The sequence below is a fragment of the Struthio camelus genome, chromosome 20 (genome assembly GCF_040807025.1).
Source record: "Struthio camelus isolate bStrCam1 chromosome 20, bStrCam1.hap1, whole genome shotgun sequence".
Classification (NCBI taxonomy): Eukaryota; Metazoa; Chordata; class Aves; order Struthioniformes; family Struthionidae; genus Struthio; species Struthio camelus.
Genome location: NC_090961.1, coordinates 9,439,478 through 9,461,094, shown reverse-complemented (window position 1 = coordinate 9,461,094; position 21,617 = coordinate 9,439,478). Strand labels below are relative to the sequence as shown.

The 21,617-nt window shown below is 47.6% G+C and overlaps 1 protein-coding gene across 3 annotated transcripts in view; it reads right to left on the bottom strand.

Moving 5' to 3' along the window:
• ASTN2 (astrotactin 2) overlaps window positions 1-21,617 on the bottom strand; it is a 433,162-nt gene that overhangs the window by 360,071 nt on the left and 51,474 nt on the right. For all 3 annotated transcript variants that reach the window (XM_068914561.1, XM_068914562.1, XM_068914563.1), the window contains exon 2: window positions 4,592-4,779. In XM_068914561.1, the coding sequence (XP_068770662.1) occupies window positions 4,592-4,779 (188 nt within the window). The remainder of the gene's footprint in view (window positions 1-4,591; window positions 4,780-21,617) is intronic.

The following is a 21,617-nucleotide window of genomic DNA, read 5'->3' as shown; positions in this document are numbered from 1 at the left end:
AGAGTCCAGCCTCCAGCAGGTTGGGTTCACACGTGCCACATGAACTTGCCCCGGTCCATTTTTTAGAAAGAGAGTCTGCCCTCAAGCAATCAGCACATAGAGAGGAATGAAGGAAGAGGCCGGTCTTGGGGCCAGAAGAGCAGCTCTCGCCTTCAGCTGCTGCCCTCCCGCTTCATGCTTTGGCCCGAGCCCAAGCCCATGCTTCCATTCACAGGAATCCAGTGAGAAGCCCCCAAGGGACACTACAGACCTACCAGATACAGAGGTCAGAGACCTGAGATGGCTCAGTTCAGAGATTAAATGCGCTTCTCCTGCCGGCACCCACATCTTCTCTTCCTCAGAGTTCTAAGTAAGTTCACATTTAAGGCAAATGCTATTAAATGCGTCCCTGGGCCTGAATTTACAATAACCTAGAATAATAATTAAACAGGCAAATAAGATGGTGGAAAAAAATATATCTTATGTTTTGTTGAATTCAGCAATTTACAAGGCTAGAATAATTAGTGGCTTAAAATGTTTTGACACAAGCAACCCCAATAATCATGACAAATCGTATCAGGCATATGCCCAGATCCTTGAAGTGACAGATGACAAACAGAGCAGTGACAAGACGCTCTATCATGCAGGGAATCATTGAGTTAATGGAAGAATTATTGCTTCTGAAATCCACTCCAGTCCTATTGTGGGGAACATTCCAATTTATCAAAGCCAAATGAACATTAATTGCTGCAGCCTGGTAAGTTTTCGAGCTGCTGTGACCTTCATTGAATTTTAATCCAAAACAGATAAGATTTACTTCCACACAAGAGGAAACAACACAATTAAACCCAAATGACAGCAAAGATTATGGGGAAAAACACAACAGGCGTAATGACAAAAATATTGATTCCTTTCTACTTGACACTATGCAAAAAAAGTAAATAAATAAAATCCAGTATTTGCACATTTTCCCTTTCCTCCTTTCTTTTCAGTCGGGAGACAAATTTCAGATGCTGAAGCCAAGAGGAAAGGGGTGGCAGATAGCAAGGGAGACCAAATTCCCTTTAACTGCGGTAATTAACGTTATGTCTCATTGGGGAGCGATTAGGGAAAAACAGTGAGGAGGAAAAAAAAGAAAAGAAAAAAACAAGTATTATTTTGCTATTAAAGATGTCCCAGGGTTTGGGAACAGAGGCACGAACAGAGTCACGGCTGCACAGTACCTAAGACTTTCGCAGGGGCAGATGATCACCCCAGGGGCACAGGCTCCCAGCAGCCGCTCTCCCCGGGTCGATGTGGACTCTTCCTTGTGTTCAGGTCGTTAAGGAAGAGCCCTGCTTCCCTCCATCCCCACCAGCTCTCAGCGCTGACCCCCGGGCAGCCACCTCTCCCCAAACCCTCCTCCAAGGAGCCACCTTCTGCACCAACAGAATTAGCTATAGTTAAAGCAGACTGATGTTCCTCGCCAATTCAGTGCACTGAGAGAGAGCACGGGGTGGGGGGCACTAAATGAAACGGCCCAAAACCAGAAAGCCATGCACACGCAACCAAGATTACAGGAAAAAAAGTAAAGGAAGTAGAAAGGTATATTAAACATGACAGATGCTGAGATTTGGTTAATTCGAGGTTGCAACCAAGTCCCTGCTGCCCCTTTTCCCCCTCCTGCCCTCAGCCCCACTCGACGCCGCCACGTGTACCATGAGCCCCCTCTTCCGCCGTTCAGTCCGATACTGCAGCACTGGGGTTTCACCTCGCGACGGAGCACCGTGCTGAAACGCCCTCCCCAGCCCACGACGCTCTGCGCGCGGGGTTTACACTCACCAGCGTCTCAGCCTCTGGAGCCGGTTCTCCTGGGCCCCAGCTCAGCGCAGCAGATATTTTGGCTTTACAGGCAGAGCACGAGCAAAGCCAGCCAAGTCATAAACATCAACACAAATCCACAGTAACCTTTCTGTACGAGGGAGTTCAGCTCGGAGTTGTCTCTTTGTCCAATAAAGCTTTGCCAGAACACTGCCTAAACGTGTAAAGTCAGGAATTAAGAGAGATCCCACAGGCAGACTGTACCCAGCTCTCTATAACTCAGCCAAAGAACGAAGAGACAGGTAAAAGTAAGTGTTACAGTCCCTTAAATGAGATTGAAAGAAGCACTTTCCAATGTTTCCCCCTGTCCCCTATGGTGAGATCCTAGGCAGATGATAAACTGGGCACGCAGACACTGAATGCCGAGTGGGCAGGACCACAGCTGCTGCAAAGGCAGCGTTGGGGTGGCTTGGAACAACTCCCACATGGCTCGGGAGGTGTTCGGTCTGCAGACAGTGTGCAGGACGCTTCAGGCTTCACAGCACCAAGCAGGAAGAAAAGTATTTAAGAACTGGAAAGAGAAGACGTGGCCATTTTGAGATGAATCTCAAGGTAGAAGAAAGGATAAGGATATCAAGGGTTTATGAGAGGACAGGAGGTTGGGCGCTGAGTGAGCACACAGGTTGGGGCTGGTACAGGGATGGCAGAGGCAGCTGGTGGCTGCCAAACACGGCACCACGAGGTAATGAAGCTCCCCCAGAGAGTGGGCCGTTTCTCAGATGCAATTCAGCCGGGGTCAGGGAGGTATGGAAAAGCATGGGAAAGGAGGCTGAACAAAGCCCAGATACTCCGATGAAATATCTCATCCAAGAAACAAAGACTTTCACCCACTTTTACTTCAGCTATACCACTCCATGTGGTTTTTGAGGAAAACACTACTATATATCTTCTGCTAGTAACTCAAAACTCGGCTCAGGTTCACTCAAAAAGTTAATGAATCTTCCAAAAAACTGGGCAAAGCATCAAGTCTGTGATGCAATCCTGACCAAGGCCTCCAGGGCTTTTGTACGGCTCTGCCTGCTCCCCCAGCCTGTTCCCAGGGATGCGTGTGCAAGCTGGTACCCTGGCCCAGACCTATACTCCCAGGTCGGAACTTCAAATCCCAAAACGATGAGTACCAGGACTTCAAAAGAAAGTGGAATTATGACATGGTCTGTGCATAAGGAACATTTCTTCCTTTTCTAATAAAGGAAATCTGCATTTTAAACAATCACACTAAGCACCTGGCTACAGAACCGGTATCTCACCCTTGGTCACAGACTATTTCTGTACCTACAAAGGAGAATAGTCCTGCGCGCGAGACTGGCAGAGGTTTACCCAGAATAGCTGAGCAATCCCACATTCAAATCAGGAATCAAGTTTTCCACATCCCAGACATGTACCCTGTTGTGTCCATTCCTTGTTCTCTCTCTCTCATCCATTTTTTCACGTTCATTCTTTAAGTATCTCGGTTTTATCTTTTTCTTCCCAACACTCCACCATACTGACATTTTTGCAGGACACAAGAAATGCTCCCTACCAAATCCAGTAAGTTGGAGCGCCCAATTTCTTTCCCTTTCTGCCATCCTATCATACTGCTTCTTATCTTGCCCACACCAGCCTTAACGTAAAGCCTCTCTCTGTGTTCACATGCATTCAGAGCTCAATCTAAAGCCTCCCTGACAAGGGTCTGGACACTCAAAAGAACAGATTTAAGCTTTAGAAGCCAAATAGTCTCTCATTCAAATGGAAAGCAAGACTTCATGCAGCCATGGTCTCTGCTCCTCCTCCCCACAGGAACAAAAGATGTGAAGACAACACACGTTCTACAGTGTGAACACATGGACCTTTGCAGCTGATTGCTGCTGTGGGTTTTTGAGGAAGCCTCCTATCTCTGCTGGTTTCCTCTCACCCTTTTTTATATGGGTGAAGCAACTTCCTGTGGCTCTGAATCCAACAGGGCCACTCAAGTCCAGGGTGCAGCGCAGACAAATCCCAATCCTATAGAAGACTTTCCTCAGGCAAAGAGATGACGTGCATATACACTCTAGTTTGTGGATCTACAAGCCTAACTTCATTTTTATCCCAAGGGGAGTTAAGGGACAGTACGATTGGTCCTATTTTACAAGTGGGGCTCTAAAGCACAGAGGGACAATAGACCAAATTCAAGTATGAAGGCAACCACCTCATAAGATACTAAAATAAACATCTTAAAGGCAACAGAGCACATGTGCAATATGTTTAAAGAAGGTCACAAACACCTGAGATAGAGATATTCAAAGGATTTGGACTATCTTTTCCTCCTTAGATCAGAGGGATCTTTGAAAGAGAAAGATCACTCAATTGCCCATACTGACATGATAGGTAAAATTCAGTTTAAGAAAGCTTCAAAAACACAACACCAACCAACTCCATGATCTTGCCTTTATATATGCCAGAATGCAAGATCAACTAATACACTTCAAGATCTGTCAACAGAGGCACAAAGAATCACAGCTTCATTTTTACCTGCCCAACAGCATCTTCCCCAGAGAGAGTTTGTGACCAATTACACTTTTTTTCCTGGCCCATTCAAACCCACCTCTCCCTCTTTGGGGGCCCAACTAAGAGGAGAGTCAGACAAGGAGCGCACTTAAGGGATACAGACATTTGTACACTGGACTTGCCAGTCTGTTCTTTATCACCACCCTCCCATTCCAGTCTGGCTGTCAGCCGGCATTCCTTCCCAGATGGTCCTCTGTGCCCTCAGACAGAGTTGGCGGCTTCAACTCACCATGACAGAGATATGAAGAATGTGCATCTGCTCCTCCACTATCTCCGAAGGCTCCTGGAGGGTGGGTGGAGTGACCCGAGACAGCTGCTCAGCACTGTTCATGGAGACGTGGAAATACAGGGTACCATTCTCCAGCCACTGCTGCTTCCAGTGCACCAGGGAAATATCAGCCACGGTCCCAGACATCTCTGCAGTGACAAAACACAACTGAGGGTCAGCCTTTTTCGCCATGCTGAAAGGCTGCACTCTTTGCAGTTCAAGGAAAGGAGTGGAAATCAGGACACTTGAGTCTTACCCCTAACCCGCCTCTGATCTGCCAGTGACCTCAAGCATTGCCTTTGGGCCTCTGCACACCATCTTCCCATATGTGAACAATACTATCAGTCTTCCTTAATCAAGGGGTATGAAGAGCCTTGGGATTTCTGGACAAGAAGGGCAACTACAGCAAACAATACACTGAACAAGGTGCCTTTAATCTCCTACAGTTCTCCCAGCAACATGCCAGAAGTAGCTCCTAGAGGTCTGCAGTGAAGCCCAGCAGTGGTTTCCTGGTCAGCACAAGGCAGGGGTAGGATGCTTGGTGTGAAACAAGCCAGAACGCAGACATCAGCATGTGCTCTGCTGGCTTTTATGAGGGAAATCATCTTCCAGGGTTAGCAAGCTAGCACTAGAGCTATCTTTAGCAAGGACGGTTCCAACACAAACTAACAAGCACTAGCAAGAGGTGGTGCACCTGGAAAAGCTAAGCACCAGGCTTGACAAATATGTATTGGCCTTGGGGTTGCACATCAGTCTGTCTCTGCAGCCTTCTGCCCCAGAGATGTTAGTTTTACCTGTCACATCACACACAATTCTGATTTACAATGTACGCACCTTAGGAGCTGGGATTGTAACATCCTAACATTCCTATCCACAGCAACATCTTACCCTGACCTAAATTCACGTCACCACACCTGGGTAATTAGCTGCTTGGACAATTCAGGCACCAGAAGCAAATCCTAGATTCACAGTCACCAGCACAGTCCAGAGCCAGCAGCCTCCAAGCCTCAGCTGCAGCTCCGAACTTGGCCAGGCAGCAGCAGAAATAGGCAAGATGATGGACAGCTGTGAAGCTGTCAGCAAAGTTTTAAATGGATCTCTGCAAAGAACTGATTTGTCAGTTTGGCAGCCAAATCAAAACCCAAAAAAAAAATACTACGGCAAAACGATCCAAAATATTTCTCCTTCCACCACCTCTTTTTCGTGTTTGTTTTTCCATTTGCAACATAAGCAATGCAAAACAAGTCAGGTTCACAGTGGCAGTCCTCTTATTTACTGGGCCCACGGCTTCTGCAATCACCCACTTTGTGAGAGACCCAAATTCAATTCCCTTCTGTTTGTGAAGGGAGCGACCTAGCAACTGACTGTAATAGATTGTGATGTGCTTCATAATCTTTGACAAATGCTCTGTTTTGCATAAGTATTTACACCTTCTGTGAAGCAGCAGATGATGGGTATCCAGTGAGTGTCCTTGCTGTAAGGACACAGAGCCATTAAGCTGCCTGCCTCAGTGCGTGGACAACTCTACCCCACAACCGAGAGAGTTTAACAGAAAATCCAGGAAATCCACCTCAAAACAGCTGTAGTCTCTAAGGTATGGCTACTCCAAGAAGGTAGAAAGTGCAAGTTCAGATCCCCCTTGCACTAAGAGCGGGGACTGAGTTGAGGCCCTCCTCCACACCTTGACTGAACACCACCACGGGATCACTCGGTAAAGGGATTACCGATAGAGATGATTGATTATTCCCCTGCCCCTATCTCCAGTAAAAGCCACCTAGTGAACAGAGGTGGAATTTTGCATTCCACTTGCACAAGCCCAGCTGGGCAAAAGCACATCCCCTTCTAGCTCTGAGCAGAAACTGACAGTCCTGAGAGGCTATTGACATCTTTCAGACCAAGATCCTTCAAGGTACTTTGGTGTGGGCTCGTTAGCAGCAACACAGGCCTGAAGATCGGGCACTTTCACTTCTCCCAACCTCTCTTGCCCCAGCAGCAAAAGCTGATGATTCTTCAGGGACGATTTCTCTAAGCCCTGGGAGCAATATATTCTTCAGCAGAAGACTCCTGGCTTTCTGTCATGGATTTAATTGAAAAATTTAATCCATTGATTTCTATTATGAATCTCTGCTCACAGAGATGTCCCCATCATGACTCTGCAGCACCCTACAAAGAGCTGGTCCCCTCTGTCCACCAGACACCTTCAGCCCCACCGCTTGCTACGTGGCTGGCAGCAGCCTGGCTGAGGGCAGAGACAAGGTTAGCCTATTGCTGCTAACTCCCTTAGTCAGCACCTCACTAATTATGCTCTTGACTTACCTGGGACAACTGCACTGCCACCTCAGTCTAATCGGAGGGCTGTGCTCATTATCTCTGCCTCACAAGCACAGCAGCGGTTGTTATCCCCAATCTCTATGCACATCTGAACACTCAAAAGAAAAAAACTAAACAGTTCTTGACCATGCAAGGGATCTGTCCACACTTGCGCTTCAGAGAAGATGCATGAACTCGCTGTCATACCTCTGTCATTGCAAATAAGATCTTTCCTAATAAGCCCTTCCCTCCTTTAATATAAATAGCTGTTTGCTGAAGCAAATCAGTAGCAAAATGCGTTGTTTACACTCTTTTCCCTGTAAATCAAGTCAACCCCACGGCTCATGCTCCAGGACAGGAGTCTGTGCATCACCTAAGAATCTAATGAAACGACAGTCTTGTGCCTCTCCTCTCTAGAGAGGCTAAACCAGAGGGTTTCTTACACTAGTAAAGTAAGAACAACAGGAGAGGATACCAGGGCTGTTCAACTGTGTTCTGCTTTGTAGCAATACTTCAAAGGTCTGTACTGAATAGTATCTCCTTGTCTAATTAGTACTGAAAGGAAAGGCTACTTTTAGGAAGGAAAAAGGTAGATATTAAAATCTCTTCTCTAGAGGTAAAAAGGCCGAGACAACAGCCCAGGAGCATCAAAACACAGGACTCTGGTTATTCAAAGCCATCCTAATTCTGCTTAGAGGTACAGCCAACCATAGGAGAGGAGGATTTACAGCACTATACACACTCTTCACACACACACGTTACATCACATACACATCCCTGCAGCAGACCTTTCCGAGAAAGCCAGAGAAGCAGTTTACATTGGTATGACCATAGCAGAGCCCTGATGCGCGTGCCCCCTGGAACCTATTGCTACCATTCTCAAAGGCTACATCACCTTAGGAAAGTAGAGAAAACTCCTCCAGTATGAAGCTTTTTTTCAAAATTCTTCCCTTTCAGACGTTTTTTTCATGGGATGTTTAAAAGTATCACGCAGAATATTTCTGGGAAGTTGTGAGATACAGGCAATTTTGGGGATTTTATCCTAGACTGCAGATAAGCCTATTTCATTTTGAAAAGCTCTCTTCCAAAAGTAGAAACTTCAATTTAACATTCATTTCACAATTTTAAGCAAACACAGCAGCGAGGCAATTTCTGATGGAGGTTGACTTGCCAAGCCTGGGTGCCATTTACCATGCATTTATAAACATCTGAATGCTCTTCACCCCAGTGCCTGCATTGCAAGAAACCTGGTCATTACCATCCCCAGTATGGCAAGAGCATCACACACCCTCCCTCAAATTCGCTGTTCAATAAAGAAATAAATAAAATTTGTCAAGGCCTGTTATTACAAACGTGTTTTTGCAGCCAAACCTTTCAATACCAAATACAAGGAAGCTTTCTGGCCTCAAATACTTGACATGAATATTACACTGCCTGTGTTTCACTGGACACGCATTGTCATTCCGCTATCTACACTGTAGTTACAGCGAACGATAGGCCGTCCATCAGAAAGAATGCAATAGTCTGCAGCAAGATTGCCTGTTATCAGAGCTTTCAAATGCTTTTGGAACAAATTAAGGGCATTCCTGCGCCAAAATAGAATGAGATACGGTTAAGGTTTTAAACAGGCAGCAATGGAAAAGCACTTGTAGTCTATAGCTACTGAAAATCTCAGCATCTAGAAGACAGGAAATTCTTAGCAAGGGTTCAAATGCAGCTCTAAATTCTGTCCTAACACAACGGCCGCAGCTCCATGGATAAAACAGTAAGCAAAACAACCAGACAGACCTGCTAGCAAGCAACTTCTGCCATGTCCTCTTCCTACCCGACCACAAATCCTAGCAGCAAACACTTGCTAGGAACTGAAGGCAAGGGTCCTCCTGCCCCACTGTGGATCTGTGGCTACTGCTTGCTGCACCCAGCTAGCCCTCTTCTCACCAAGAGCAACCAAAGCCCACAGGTAAACATGTTTCTCCACCTCACAACTCAGTGTCTCCCCTTGCAAGGCAAGGGGAGATGTCTCCTCCCAGTCTTCAGCCAACCTCCTGCTCCCCACTGCACACCTGCCCTTCATCTCCCATTACAGGGGCCAGCTGAGTCCGAAGAGCAGCACAGCCTCCCTCAAGCCCCTTCAGCTAGCCATTTCAGAGCCACAGTGAAACCGGCCCCTACCTCGCTTCTCCTTCCAACCCACCATGGGGTAGCAGCACATCCTACAGCCCTAGGATAGGTCTTGCTCCGTCCCAGTTCCTCCCTTGCCTCCCTCCTCCCAGCAACCCCACACCTTCCCATCGCTGTGTGCCCTCAGCCTTGCAGTTTGGGGACCTGGAAATCAGCCTCCTCCCCCTCGCATCCTGGGAAGCGCCACAGTGAGCGCTCCTGGCAATCACATAGAAGGTTTTTTATGGTGAATAATAAATAGGCATCATGTGATGCTTCCTACTCTTCTGTTGGAGATGATGTAAACTGCCCCAAGAGGAGGCTGGATTATAACACCTAAAGATGGTCCAAATTTAAAAAGAGAAGAGCATAAGAGTAGTTTCTCTTTTTCTGCCCCTCCTCAGACACTGGGTCCCATAAGACCGCAACTTTACATCTCCCCTGGAAATTAAACATGCAATCAAAACAAAACTCTTTGCTATGGCTCAGGCCCTGCACTGGGCTCAAGCCTATCAGAAGGTCATCTGTCCAGGATAACACTGGAGGAGGCAGGAGGATGGCAGAGATGCACCACAGCATGAACCTTTCTGATTGATTTTGTAATTCCATTTTCTCTTCACTATTTCTACAATCCTTACATATAAACATTTCACTGAAGTCTTCAAGCCATATTATAATCAAACTTAAAAGCAAAAGGGCCTAAACGCATTTGGTTGGGAACCAAGACGATTCCCATAAAAGCAGATTATGCTGACATGATGAATATAAAAAGAAACAGCAGATATTGAAGTTGGAGAATTGTTACTTCATGCCTTTCGGCTCCTGTCTGCTCTACCTACCTCCTTTTCCTCCTTTCCTCCCCCTCCTACTTTCCTCTACTGAAGGCAGAGGGAAAACATAGATAGCCTTTTCACCTCTGCCTTCTGGAAGGCAGGCTGCCAGGCTGGAAATATTCAATAGCCTCACTCCCCCTACGCTGTCTGCAATGCCTGAACGTTCTTCGATTATTCGGGAGGTTGCAGCCCTGCCTTATCTGTCAGAGTTTTACAAAGCACGCTTTGTATTTAATTGGCTTGTTCTTGCTATCTACCATGCTTATTGTATTTTTATTTAATTCTTGAAGGTCATTATTAAAAAAGCCATTCTGCTTATGGAGATTCACCTCTGTACAGTTTCCCCCCCAAATAACTAAATGCTCTTTGTGCCTCCCCCTTCTCTCCGCTGCCCAGTTCTGCTCAGATCGTTGGACCTGCCAGACTGGTTTACAAAAAGGATCAAATCCTTGGTGTGACAGGTGGGGAGCCTGTGAGTAATTTCCAGCACATGGATCCAGGCTCCTCCTGCCTTTTTGCTCACCACCTGTTTAATACCAGCAGGACCAGAACCCTCCAGACAGACTTCATCAGCTCACCTGCACAACTCATCATCTCAATCCGTTGGCAGAGGAAAAACTGGAGTGCTATTTAACAATTTTACTTCCTTTTAAGGTAGGCTCAGAAATATGATCTGATCTTGCAAAGGCTGGTAGCAAGGCTAGCATTGTCAACTGCTTCATCATCTTCTTGCCCATGCATCATCTGTAAGCCTGCAACACCATTTCTCCTGCTATTAGTTCAGGGGCCCGTCTGAGCTAATGTTCTCCAGAGCCGCCAACCTTCACTGAATTGTGAGTTTATAGATTCCTCAGTGCTAGCTACCACTTATGCTAATAAACCAAAATTATGCAGAAAGTCATAAACAGAGAGCTCTCCCCAGTGCCCTTGCCAGTACAGGATTGCTCCCTATGGAATAGATTATAGTACTCTGTTCAGACTAGTTCTAAAATTACTCAAGTAATGGGGCTTTCCCCATGCTCCCCAGGGGACTATTCTGCAGTCAAACAGGCCCTAACAGTTCTTAGGGTTTGGGTTTTTTGGTGGTGATTTTTTTTTTGTTGTTTTGTTTTGTTTTTTTAAATCTCAATCATTAGCTCACTTCATTTTTTTCCCCCCCTCTCCCTCTGCTCAATTTTAACATGTTCCTTTCCTTCTAAATCAACTCCTCAGCTTCTCCTCCCCACAGTGCTCCCTTGGGCAATACATGAACGCAGCTGTGCATCATGAAAAGCCATAGAGAAGCTCAGAAGTTTAAGGGAAAAAAGATGACAAGATCCCTCTGATCATCTCTTCTCAAAGTGCCTGTGTGCATGGAACACATTGCTATACCTACAGGGCACTTCAAGGGTGTCTTCAGTGCTGTGCGCGAATCCAAGTTCACCAGCTATCCACAGTGCCTGCTGGAAACAGCACATCTTCAGGGCTGGTCCTGGGGATAACCACCTAGTATGCCTGGAGGAAGGCTTCAATGAGCCTTGGTCTTAAGATCACCCATAGGACACCCCCGCCTCCAGCAGATTAATAGGCTTAAGCACTCTGCATCTCACTTGCTTTGCTGGCTGCGTCACATACATGACATTGGACAGACAAAGCATCAGGCATCCCAACACAAGATGGGATGTGCAGTGGTATGGGATTCGCTAATGGGATGCTTTCAGGCTTTGTTTAAACCACCTGCAAGGACAAGAGTCAGAACTCAGGTTTGAGGCATGTTCTAGGCCTCAGGCTATTCCCAGGCCACCTTAAAGACAGCATAAACGCAGCAAGAACCCAACTGACACTGCAGGATTCTCAACAATCAGAGCAACGCAACTGAAGGCTAGGGTAGATCCCAAGCTCAAAAGGAATCCAAAAAATGAGAAAGCCTCTTCAGTTCAGATAGATAGCCTGGCTCTCCCTATGGCCAAGCTGCTTCATCCTGCGCTAAAACTCAGCTTCTGAGTGCTCCAAAACCAGGTACCTACACAGCACATCCTCACAGTCAGCAGTGCAGGCTAAAGAGACATAGGAAACAGGAACAAGATACAAACTTTCACAGGGAAGATTGCAATCTTCCATCAGAGCACAAGTGATAAACTGTTTCATAAAAGCCCACATATATTAATTAGATCCTGCCCTCTCCCCCATTACACACAGTGACAGTCATCAGCAAATTCTGGTTGTAAAAGCTTCCATGGAAGTCGTAAGCATCGTTGTAGACCTTTCTACAGTCACTCTAGTGCTATACATAGGTTAAGTTTTAAACTCCTCATTTTTGCCAATTCCCACACACATTCAGCCACACTTTCCAAGGGCAGAAAGCTGCATGTGGTCAGCTTAGCAGAGCACTGCTAGCCACGCACCCCTGCAACGCCTTGTGAGCGATGTGCTCACCCAGGGGCAAGTGGCAGTGGGAGGGAGAGCAGCTCCAGGGCAGGGTATCCATTGACACTGCCAGGGAGAGCAAGCACTCCTCCAAGGACTGCAAAGCCAATACCACCTCACCATCCACACTAATACAAGGCAGGTGATAGACCCAACATCAGCACAAATGCCTGCTCCTTAACCACCATGAGAAGATAACGTTCTGTTGTGCAGCTCCAGTGCTTTCTCCTCAACCCCAGGACTTTCAACCTTCAGAGTGAGCCAGAAGCCACCACAGTGAGACACACAGAGCCCAACTCCTGCCCTGTCCCATGCAGCCACTACAGCATGACAAGTGCAGAAAGCTCTGATGAGATTGGGTTATTCCCACCTTCACAGTGACTTGGCAACAAATCCTTCCCTGAGACTTTTCAAAAACACTAAGAATGGTCTTGCATATGTTCTCCTCTGAGCAGAGATGACTGTCAGGCTGAACTATTAGATGTTTTTGGCAAAACAGTGAAGAGCCACAAAGCACTATGGAAATTTTTCCCTCATGAGCATCATCACCCCTAGTTTCTGAAAGAGATGAAGGCTTAGCACACACCCCTCAGCTAATGGACTTAAAGATTTATACCCTTAGTCACCAGGCTCTGATTTAGTGAGCGCAAAGATTGTGGGTATGTCTGCACTCATACTGCAGAACCATGGCAGCCCTTGGCATGATGCTCTACTTAAACTTATTCATCTTTGCTGATAAAGGGTATCCTCTTGCACATGGAACAAAGCAGTACACACATACTCACAGGGTAATAAAGATGGACCAAGACTGTGCAGAAGCACAAGCGTAAGGACTGTCTTCATCACAGAAGGTGTTCATCATTGAGCTAGAAGAACTGTGCAACTGAACCAACTATTCCAAGGGTGTCCCATAGTGGCTGTCCAGCAGACAGCATGACCACACTTTAGCGCAACGACACTTCAGCACGCACTAACATCAACCCTTCCCTTACTGTCCAACTTCCCGACTCTGCTCCAACCTTTCTGGGGCAGCCTATGCAATCTGTCTTGGCCTAGCGTTAGGCTAGCAATCCCAGCGATCAGAATGGATTTATGTCCAGTTAACACTGGGCACAGTAAATGCAATCAGAAGATCCGGATTTTTCCCTTCCTCCCTCCAAGCTAATTCATAAACCCATACTTTTTTTTAAGAGTGTATTTTAAACAGATGTAATTATCATGAAGTGCAGCAAGAGGTCAGCAGACCACCTCATCACACAGACGAAGGCTGAGATCTGGGAGATGATGAGAAGGGGTAAACAGGGAGAAGAGACCTTTCCACAACTGACCCCCCAGAAAACGCTTCAAGATAACAGGAGGGTTGGGCTGCTCCAACAAATATCTCACGCTCCTTGCTCTGGAGCTATCTCCATAGTCCCACATCCCTTCTGACTTCCTAATCAAAATATTGTGGACCCCTACATAAATCAGTGAGCAGATATTGATTTGCCAGTTCTGCCTACAGATCATAATCTGACTCTATGCCCCTTAAAGAAGCTCAGTGCACAGTGCATGTTCTTACGGCTGCTTTGATTCCAATTCAGTCTCCAGTACATTATGCTTATTCATAATGCCAGGGATTCAGCATGGCGCCTCAGGCAGTCTGAAATTATTACAGGGCCCTTTTGACTTTCAATTCTGTTCCATTCAATTCCATTTTTATTTGTCAGCAGAGACTCCCATTGACCAACAGGGAAAGCCAACTGCACGCAGGCAGACGGCACTGCTGCATGTTATGCCAATCCTATAAAAATTACTCCCAGGCAGCAAAACTTGATGGGACATCTCTGTCAGATGAAAAATGCTGAGACTGAAACAGCAGGTGGCACAGCTCCTGGGTGCAGCTTTCTCAAAGAGCTGAGATATGTCCACTCTGAGTGGTGACGGGTGTTGCAAGCCAGGCCAGCAGGCCCAGGGGCCCAAAGTTGTGCTCTGGAGAAACTCGTATCCCCAAGCGGGGACTGAGTCAGCCGCAGCCGCTCAACAGCATGCTTCCATCACACCTACCCGTCACAGTGCCATTGACCCAAATGACATAGCCTTCATCCAAAATAAGAGAAGGAAAGCGACTTTAAACATTGCAGACCCTCTTCCATATCCTTCAGAGATGAAAGAGCAGGCTTGCAAGAGCGATGGGTGTGAACGCAGTACCCAAAATAGCCTTGACACAGATTTCTTTACCAGCCCTCTCCCCATTCCTCAATCCCCACCCCCAATTAATGTACAGGAGCTTGTTTTGAAGGCACTTTTGAGTTTTTTACTAGAAAACTCGAGCTTTGCCACTTACCTCAAAGGCTCCCAACTCACCCATGAAACACAGGGTTCACTTTTGTGAGCATTAAATGGAGGTAAGAGGAAGAACAAAGGGCTGTGTCTCTCCTTTCGTCAAAGGAGAAAGAGCTGCTGGTCCATGAGAGGTTTCTGTTGAAGAGACATGAGGAACACTGCAAAAGTCTTCTGCTCCCCACTTATTCCAGATCCTCAAAACCAAAGAGAGATACAACTGATAAATGAGGGAAAAGACTATCTGAAAGGCACAAGGACCACTTTCTGATAGTCCAACTGTTAATCCCTGTTAAAGAAACCAGGGCACACCTCTTAAATTAGGAAGCTTTTCTGCTGGCAGAAGATACATAACAATGCCAGGAACGGCCCTTGGCCGTTTTAAAGGACATCAAAGAGGCTGGACTAAACGAGATGGGTTTCGGAGTATATCCTTCTGAACAAACTTCAGTTATGAGTTTGATGTAACAGAACTCACACAATTTGATGTGCTGCTTCTGAAGTCACAGCGACCACAGGAGAGTGGATTTTGAGGTTTCCCAAAGCAGCACCCAGTAGCCTGGGTAGCAGTAGCCCTGCACTGGGGCCGTGCTCCTGGGAGCCGCCAAATTCTGGGAATCAGAACAGGCACCAATTCCCTCGGCTCCCACTTCATTCCACATTTAATGACATCTGCCACTTGCCAGCCTGCACCATTTTCAAAAGCTGCTTTCCTAGAGACTGCCCAGAATCAGGGGGAAGGCAAGTGCCCCACTCCACACCACAGACTGGAGTTCACTCCTTATAGTCAGCCATCCACTAAGACAGTGGTACTGTAGCAGAGACGCACTTTTACGAAGAGAATAGGGATGTCCAGGCTTAGAAAACTCAACAATATACAGAGGATTGATAGATCTGCTGTATTAGGGCATGCAAATCTGTTCCAATCTCAGCCCTCAGAGGGTTTATTCTGCCCTTGCATCACCTGACAGACTTCACCTGCAGAAAGAGAGATTCTTCCAGTACTGCTAAGCCCTGGCTGATCAGGGAAGAAGTTTTATTAATATTGCTGTAATGGAATTTGAAAGGCCTGTGACACCAAAACATCTGGAAACTCAGGTTTGGCTTCCTGCAAGAGTGCTCCAGGCATTAGGAGGACCTTCCCACTGCACACCCAGGGGGTCCAGCTTCCAAAGTCTTCACTAGACACCTGGGTGAGAGAAAAAAAATTTCAACTATTTATTCCTCAGGCCAAGATCCAGCTCAGCTATCACGAGGTGCCTACGCTTAGTGCGCAGACACCCACTGCTACCTATGCAACTGAGAAAGACCAATCCGTCCCCGTCAGAGGGCCACACCGTCTGCAGAACAACACTGGGGCTTCACTTGAAGACAGAAAGGATCTGAAGGCATCTAATGACAAAACTGGAGGCTACGGCGCAATATCTGCCTCATGCGATAACCACTCGCTTTATTTTTCACAACAGCTGAGAGCGCACAGGGAGGCAGCGTTGCTGCCAGGCATGGCAGAGACGCACGGAGCATTAAAGACAGGTTGGGGAGGTAACACCGCAAACGGCAGCACGTCGCCCCTGCCGAGGGGCCGTCTGCTGCCGTGCCGCGGCTGGCAGCGAGAGCCGCGCGGTGCCTGGCCATCAGGCTGTAAGCTCCTCGCAAGAAACACATGAAAGATTCTTTCACTAAGCGCATGGTAGACGTGACGTGTTAATTAAGACTGAACTTTCACTAATAACAGCCTTCACGTGACCACAGAAACGCGAACAGGAACCTTCGTTAAACAGTAACACCACGAACCGCATAGCGCTTGCGGTTACAGCACAGAGTCCTTGAGCAGGCAGCGCCCAATAGCCTACGTAGACAGGGTGGAGTGCGTTTTACCTGTATTTTAATAGAAGTCCCCAAAGAGTTGACTAGTTGTTAAATCTCACTCAACCAGCCTGCATCTCCTCCTCTTTCTTTCAACACAGGCATTTGTTAGTGAGGCTGGGCTGGGCAAGCCTTCACTCAGAACAGGTAACAGCACCTCAAACGCAAAAGCCATGAGAGCAGAGAAGCCCAACAAGTCATTACCACATAAAATAAGGCCTGTGCAAAAAAGCCATTCAATTTTAGGAAAACTATTCGTAAAGCCTCCTCCCAGTCCAGGCAACAGTGGCAACTACAACTTCTTCTTGGGCTTTGAGGTTCTGCAAGAGTCAAGAGCTGGGAGCACAGCAGGGCCAGGTCAGCAATAGCGCAGGCATCACTGCGGGTCACCCGGCACAGCAGCCCTGCTCCGAGCACCGAGAAGCAGAGCAGGGCTGTGCTCCCCAAGACGAAGGCACAGACCTCAGGGGCAGGGTAGGCTGCGTTTCTCTCCCCTGCAAGCTGTGGCAGAAGCAGAAGGGCAATGTAACCTACTCGGGTGACTTGAAGAGCATTGCAAAGCCAGGCAGGCTTTGCAACAAAGCAAAGCGTTTCCTTCACTTTTACAGCATCCACAGTTCTGCACAACGTACACTGGGGAGCAAGCTACTGAAGCAACTGTGCTGTACTCAAGGGGCGAGCATTGCTCAGAGCTTGATTAAAACTAGCCAAGTGGTTTATAACCTCTATGCATTTTTAAATGTCTCTCTTTGGGAAACATACCTCATAAAACGATAAGATAGTTGATAGCTCAGGGCACTGCTCAAACTGTGAAACAAAGTAATTTTTCTAGCACAGTTCCTCCAAGGATCTCCCATCCCAATAAGCTAATCAGAACTACAGCAGCCCTAGAGTCCCAGCAGAGTCTCCCACACTCACCTGGGGCAGGATGTAGAGAGGAACAGTAGTAAATCAGGAAGGGGAGAGGAGGATTTGCTACTTTCCAGAGACGCAAACACTAGGATAGTTCATCCTCCTGAGAGACATCCTTTTCTAAGGAGAAGGAGACATCAGTACAAAAGAGAGGAGAACATTCAGTAGATTGGAAACAAGGGAAGGGGGCTGCATTGCAGCAGCCAGGGATTTTCAGAAAAAAAATAGCTGTGGAGCTATTCTGTCGAAGTGTCAGCTGAAGCACCAAGCGCATGGTGGCATTAAAAGCTGAGCAAGCTAGAAAAGTCTGGCCTTCCTTCACTCAAAAAAATGCAAAAAACATCAGTTGCCCTGAGGGAACAGTTGCTAGATCCGCCCCCTCCTATATCATGAAGTGGCTCCTATACTAACAGGAGTCCCTTCCCTTGCAGGCAAAGTGGACACCTGCCTTGGTTAAAAAGGATTAAGGGTCCTTCCCTGGGACAGGCTTTTGAGTCCTTGCTCCCTGGAAAGCCTCTGATTCCCAAAAGCCTCTCAGGTACCCAAATATGCTGATCAAAATACGATGGCTCTGTGGTGGCTACTCACAAAACTCAAACAAGTTATTGGACCATCGCAGAAAATCCAATTCTCATTTTAACAGTACAGTATGACCGCTTAACCCAGGAGTGACCTTCACATTTGTTTTATTTACTCCAGCATCTGGATGGATGCCACTAACCCCAGACGCCCTGCTGACCTGCTGTTGCTCAAGGAACAGCAGGCTTCTGCACAGCTCAGAAAAGAAAAGCACAAGCAATGGGTTATCTGCATGATGTGACACCAAGGCCGCAGGCTGCCACACGCTCGCACAGTAGCAGGAGGACCCTCTACGCCTGGGCCAGCCCGAAAAGCCTCAGCCTAGGAGCAAAGTGATGTGGTGTGAGGCTGCAGCCAGCAGACTGGCAGAAGTAAAAGGGGTTTCTGAAACACAGCTGTGAAAATCACCACCTCTCCCTGGACTGACTCGCACTGAAATGAACTGGACTCCAAGCAGCTGATCAAAGATCACAGCAAAGCAGCTGCAGGGCTAAGAAAGTGGCATCATAGGACCATGAGACATTAGAATCCAAAAAATAAAAGCAAACATGAATCTAATAAGACTTTCCAGAGCCTGTGGGCAAAATAATTGTTCCCCGTTTATAAGTGGGTAAACTAAAACAGAGGCTAAGCAATTTGTCAGAGATTAAAAGCGACTAAGTGGCAGAGACATCTCCAGCCTGAAGCAGCAGTGTTCTCAGAAATGACATGATCACCACCCAGGTCTGGCACAAGAGCAGTCCCTTTTTTCGACAGTGAAATTGGAGACACAGGAACATCACCCTTCTCTCGCAACTAGCGCTTCACCTTCTGCCGACCGGCAGCTATTCCCATCTCGTGCTCCGCGCTGGGCACGAAGCCTGGCAGCTCAGTGGCTGCTTCTCCAAGAGCCGAGGCTTGGCTCCTCAGAGCAGCCCAGCTGCTCCCCAGGCTCCAGGGAACCATTTCCACCAAGAGGCTTTATAAATAACGCATCTGCTCAGCAGCAACTAGGGAAACAGCACACGCACAGAGTGGGGGGGGGGGGCAAAAAGTACCCACACTGTCTACAAAACGGTATGACCTGTCAGAGAAAGCCGAAAGCATGAAAAATATGGGGGCAATTGTGGTTTGCCAGAACACTCTGCTATGCTGCCATAGAGGCAGGCAGGCCATCACGACACCCCACTTTGCAACACGCATGGTGCCAGCTGTGGCGCGAGAGTCTGGGGAACGCAGCCATGCCACATAGAGGTGGCTGCTGCGATGCCACGGGTTGTTATGTCTTCTGGATACCAACCTAAGCCAGGCACAAGGCGGTCTCCAGCCACCGGACTTGCCCAAAGGTTCCTCCAGCTCTGGTGGGAGGACAGTGGTGCCCTATGTCTTTCCAAACGGCACAGAAATATCAGCTACGCTGTGACTCCTAACTGGGGTTTGCAGAACTTTTGCCAACTCTCAGGCACTCCACGCCATGTCCAAACAGCATCTCCTTCCATAGACACATGGCTCCGTGTTTCCCACCAGTATCGAGGCTTAATGAGACTCTTCCTGCGCCCCCATCCTTCCCTCCTGGCATAGCAATGGGGCTATTACCCAACTCCGGTTCCCCACTGCTATTTTCCCCTTCTCCTCTCCCTGTCAAGTTTTCATCTCTTCCAATCTCCTATCCCATAAGCAAAGGCTAACCCTTTTCCTCATTAACAGGGGACCTCGTCTCCCCATCAGTTCAGCTCTATCAGATCCAAAAGCAGCATGGTTTCACATTAACATGGGTTTTTTGTTGTTTTTGTTTTGAAAGGTCTGTTTACTGTCCCAACATTCAGAGTCTTAGGGAAAACTGTAGAGCAGCTGCCCCCAAAAGGCCACCTGTATCCACAAAGAAAAGCCACAGAGCACTTCTACCCTCAATCTGCATACACAAGGGTCACGAGAGAGGCAGAGGGGATTGAATCCTTGCAGCCTCATTAGAGGGAAGTAAAGGATCTGTTTCTGCAAATAATAATTGATTTCTAAATTTATCCCCTAATTAAATAGGTTCCCTGGATGAATCTGCACGCAGGCTGCAAGGTGATGATTTAGAGCCTGGTTTCCTACGGGAATGCATCAACACATGTTTGCAAATTGCCTTTCTCCCAGATTCAGAGGTAGGGGGAAACATCTCCCCACGCCTGCACACCCAGAGCAGACGGCCCCCTCCTACCACTTGGAGCTTTCAACAAGCCAAGTTGAGCTTTCCTCTTCTCCTCAAGGGTTTATCACAGTCACATGCAGGGGAGAAGGGCATTTGCCACCTGTCTCGTTACTTGTCTCTGCGCTCCAGCCCAGCAGGGCTTCTCTGACGGACCAGAGCAGGGGACCTGTCACAACAAGAGAGCACAACTTGCACCCTGCCAAAGTGGGAAGCCCGCTAGAGGATTATTTTTGGCAGGCGGTAGCCATCCAACTAAGGCAGAACTAGAACTGTGCTGCTTAAACTCAGGACATGGCAATGGAGAGAATGAGAAACATTATCTCCAAAACATGCTCTTGCTTCCTATACCAGTTCCACAGCTGTTCCTGTCTAGTTGCTTTGACTTTTTCCCAAAGACATCATCAGTTAATAAAACCTCAGGAGACGAATCCTGGGATAAAACCAGGCTACGAGCTCTGCAAAAATTAAACACATTTATCGTTCTTCTGCGGAGAGCTCCTTTTGGAAACCAGAGAGCCCTGACACTCTCAGATGGCCAAAGGACTTCGGATGCAAGAACACCACTTCAGCTTGAAAATGTGATGCTGCCAAGCACCACTGCCATGTTGAAGCCCACAATGATTAACTCCTGCAGCCCAGGACTACTCTGCCAGCCCCTTCGGCTGAGAGCCCAGGGACACCACACCAGGGTAAGCCAAAAAAAACAGCTTGGAAATCCAGTCCTTTCACATCGGCATGACTGATGCCCCAAAGAGTGCCATGAGTGCCTGTGAGCTAAAGCCCCCCAACTTACAAAAGGGATCAGAGCTACCCACTGCAGTCACAGCAGGGCCCCAGTAGTCCGTTACCTAGCTGTCTTCTTGTTTCGTCTCCTGGTAAGGGAACACCTTATGCAAACACTATGCGGACTGATGGCTGAAGACAGCGTCGCTGTTAATTACAGGGAAAGTTAGTATTTCCACGTAGGCATTGGGTAACGTGCCCTGTCCCTGGCATTCTGGCTGAAAACTGCCCAGGGCTGTTCTGCAGCCATGTATGTACTCACACTTATCCTCCCGTTCAGGACAAGTACAGCCAGTGTGGTACTCTTCTGCCCCAAACACCCTTTCAGAAGCCTGAAGATACCCAGTGCTAACAAACATGGGGTCCACGGCCTATCTATCTGTAGGCAGGGCAGGTACCACCACAGACCTGACTCAAAACTCCTTCCAACCGGTAGAAATGGTAACACCTTTAATCTCTTCCTTCCTCCCCACCAGCTTTCCACCCCCTGGTATCATTTGGGAACTAGGCACAGAGGTCCACCTTCCTTCAGGGCTCCAGCCCTTTGGTGCTCGGCCTTCAGGATATACACACAGAAACTGTCCCTCCTGATCCCCCATGCTGGGGTTCATTCTTCTGTCACTTAGTGCTTGCAAGGACCTGC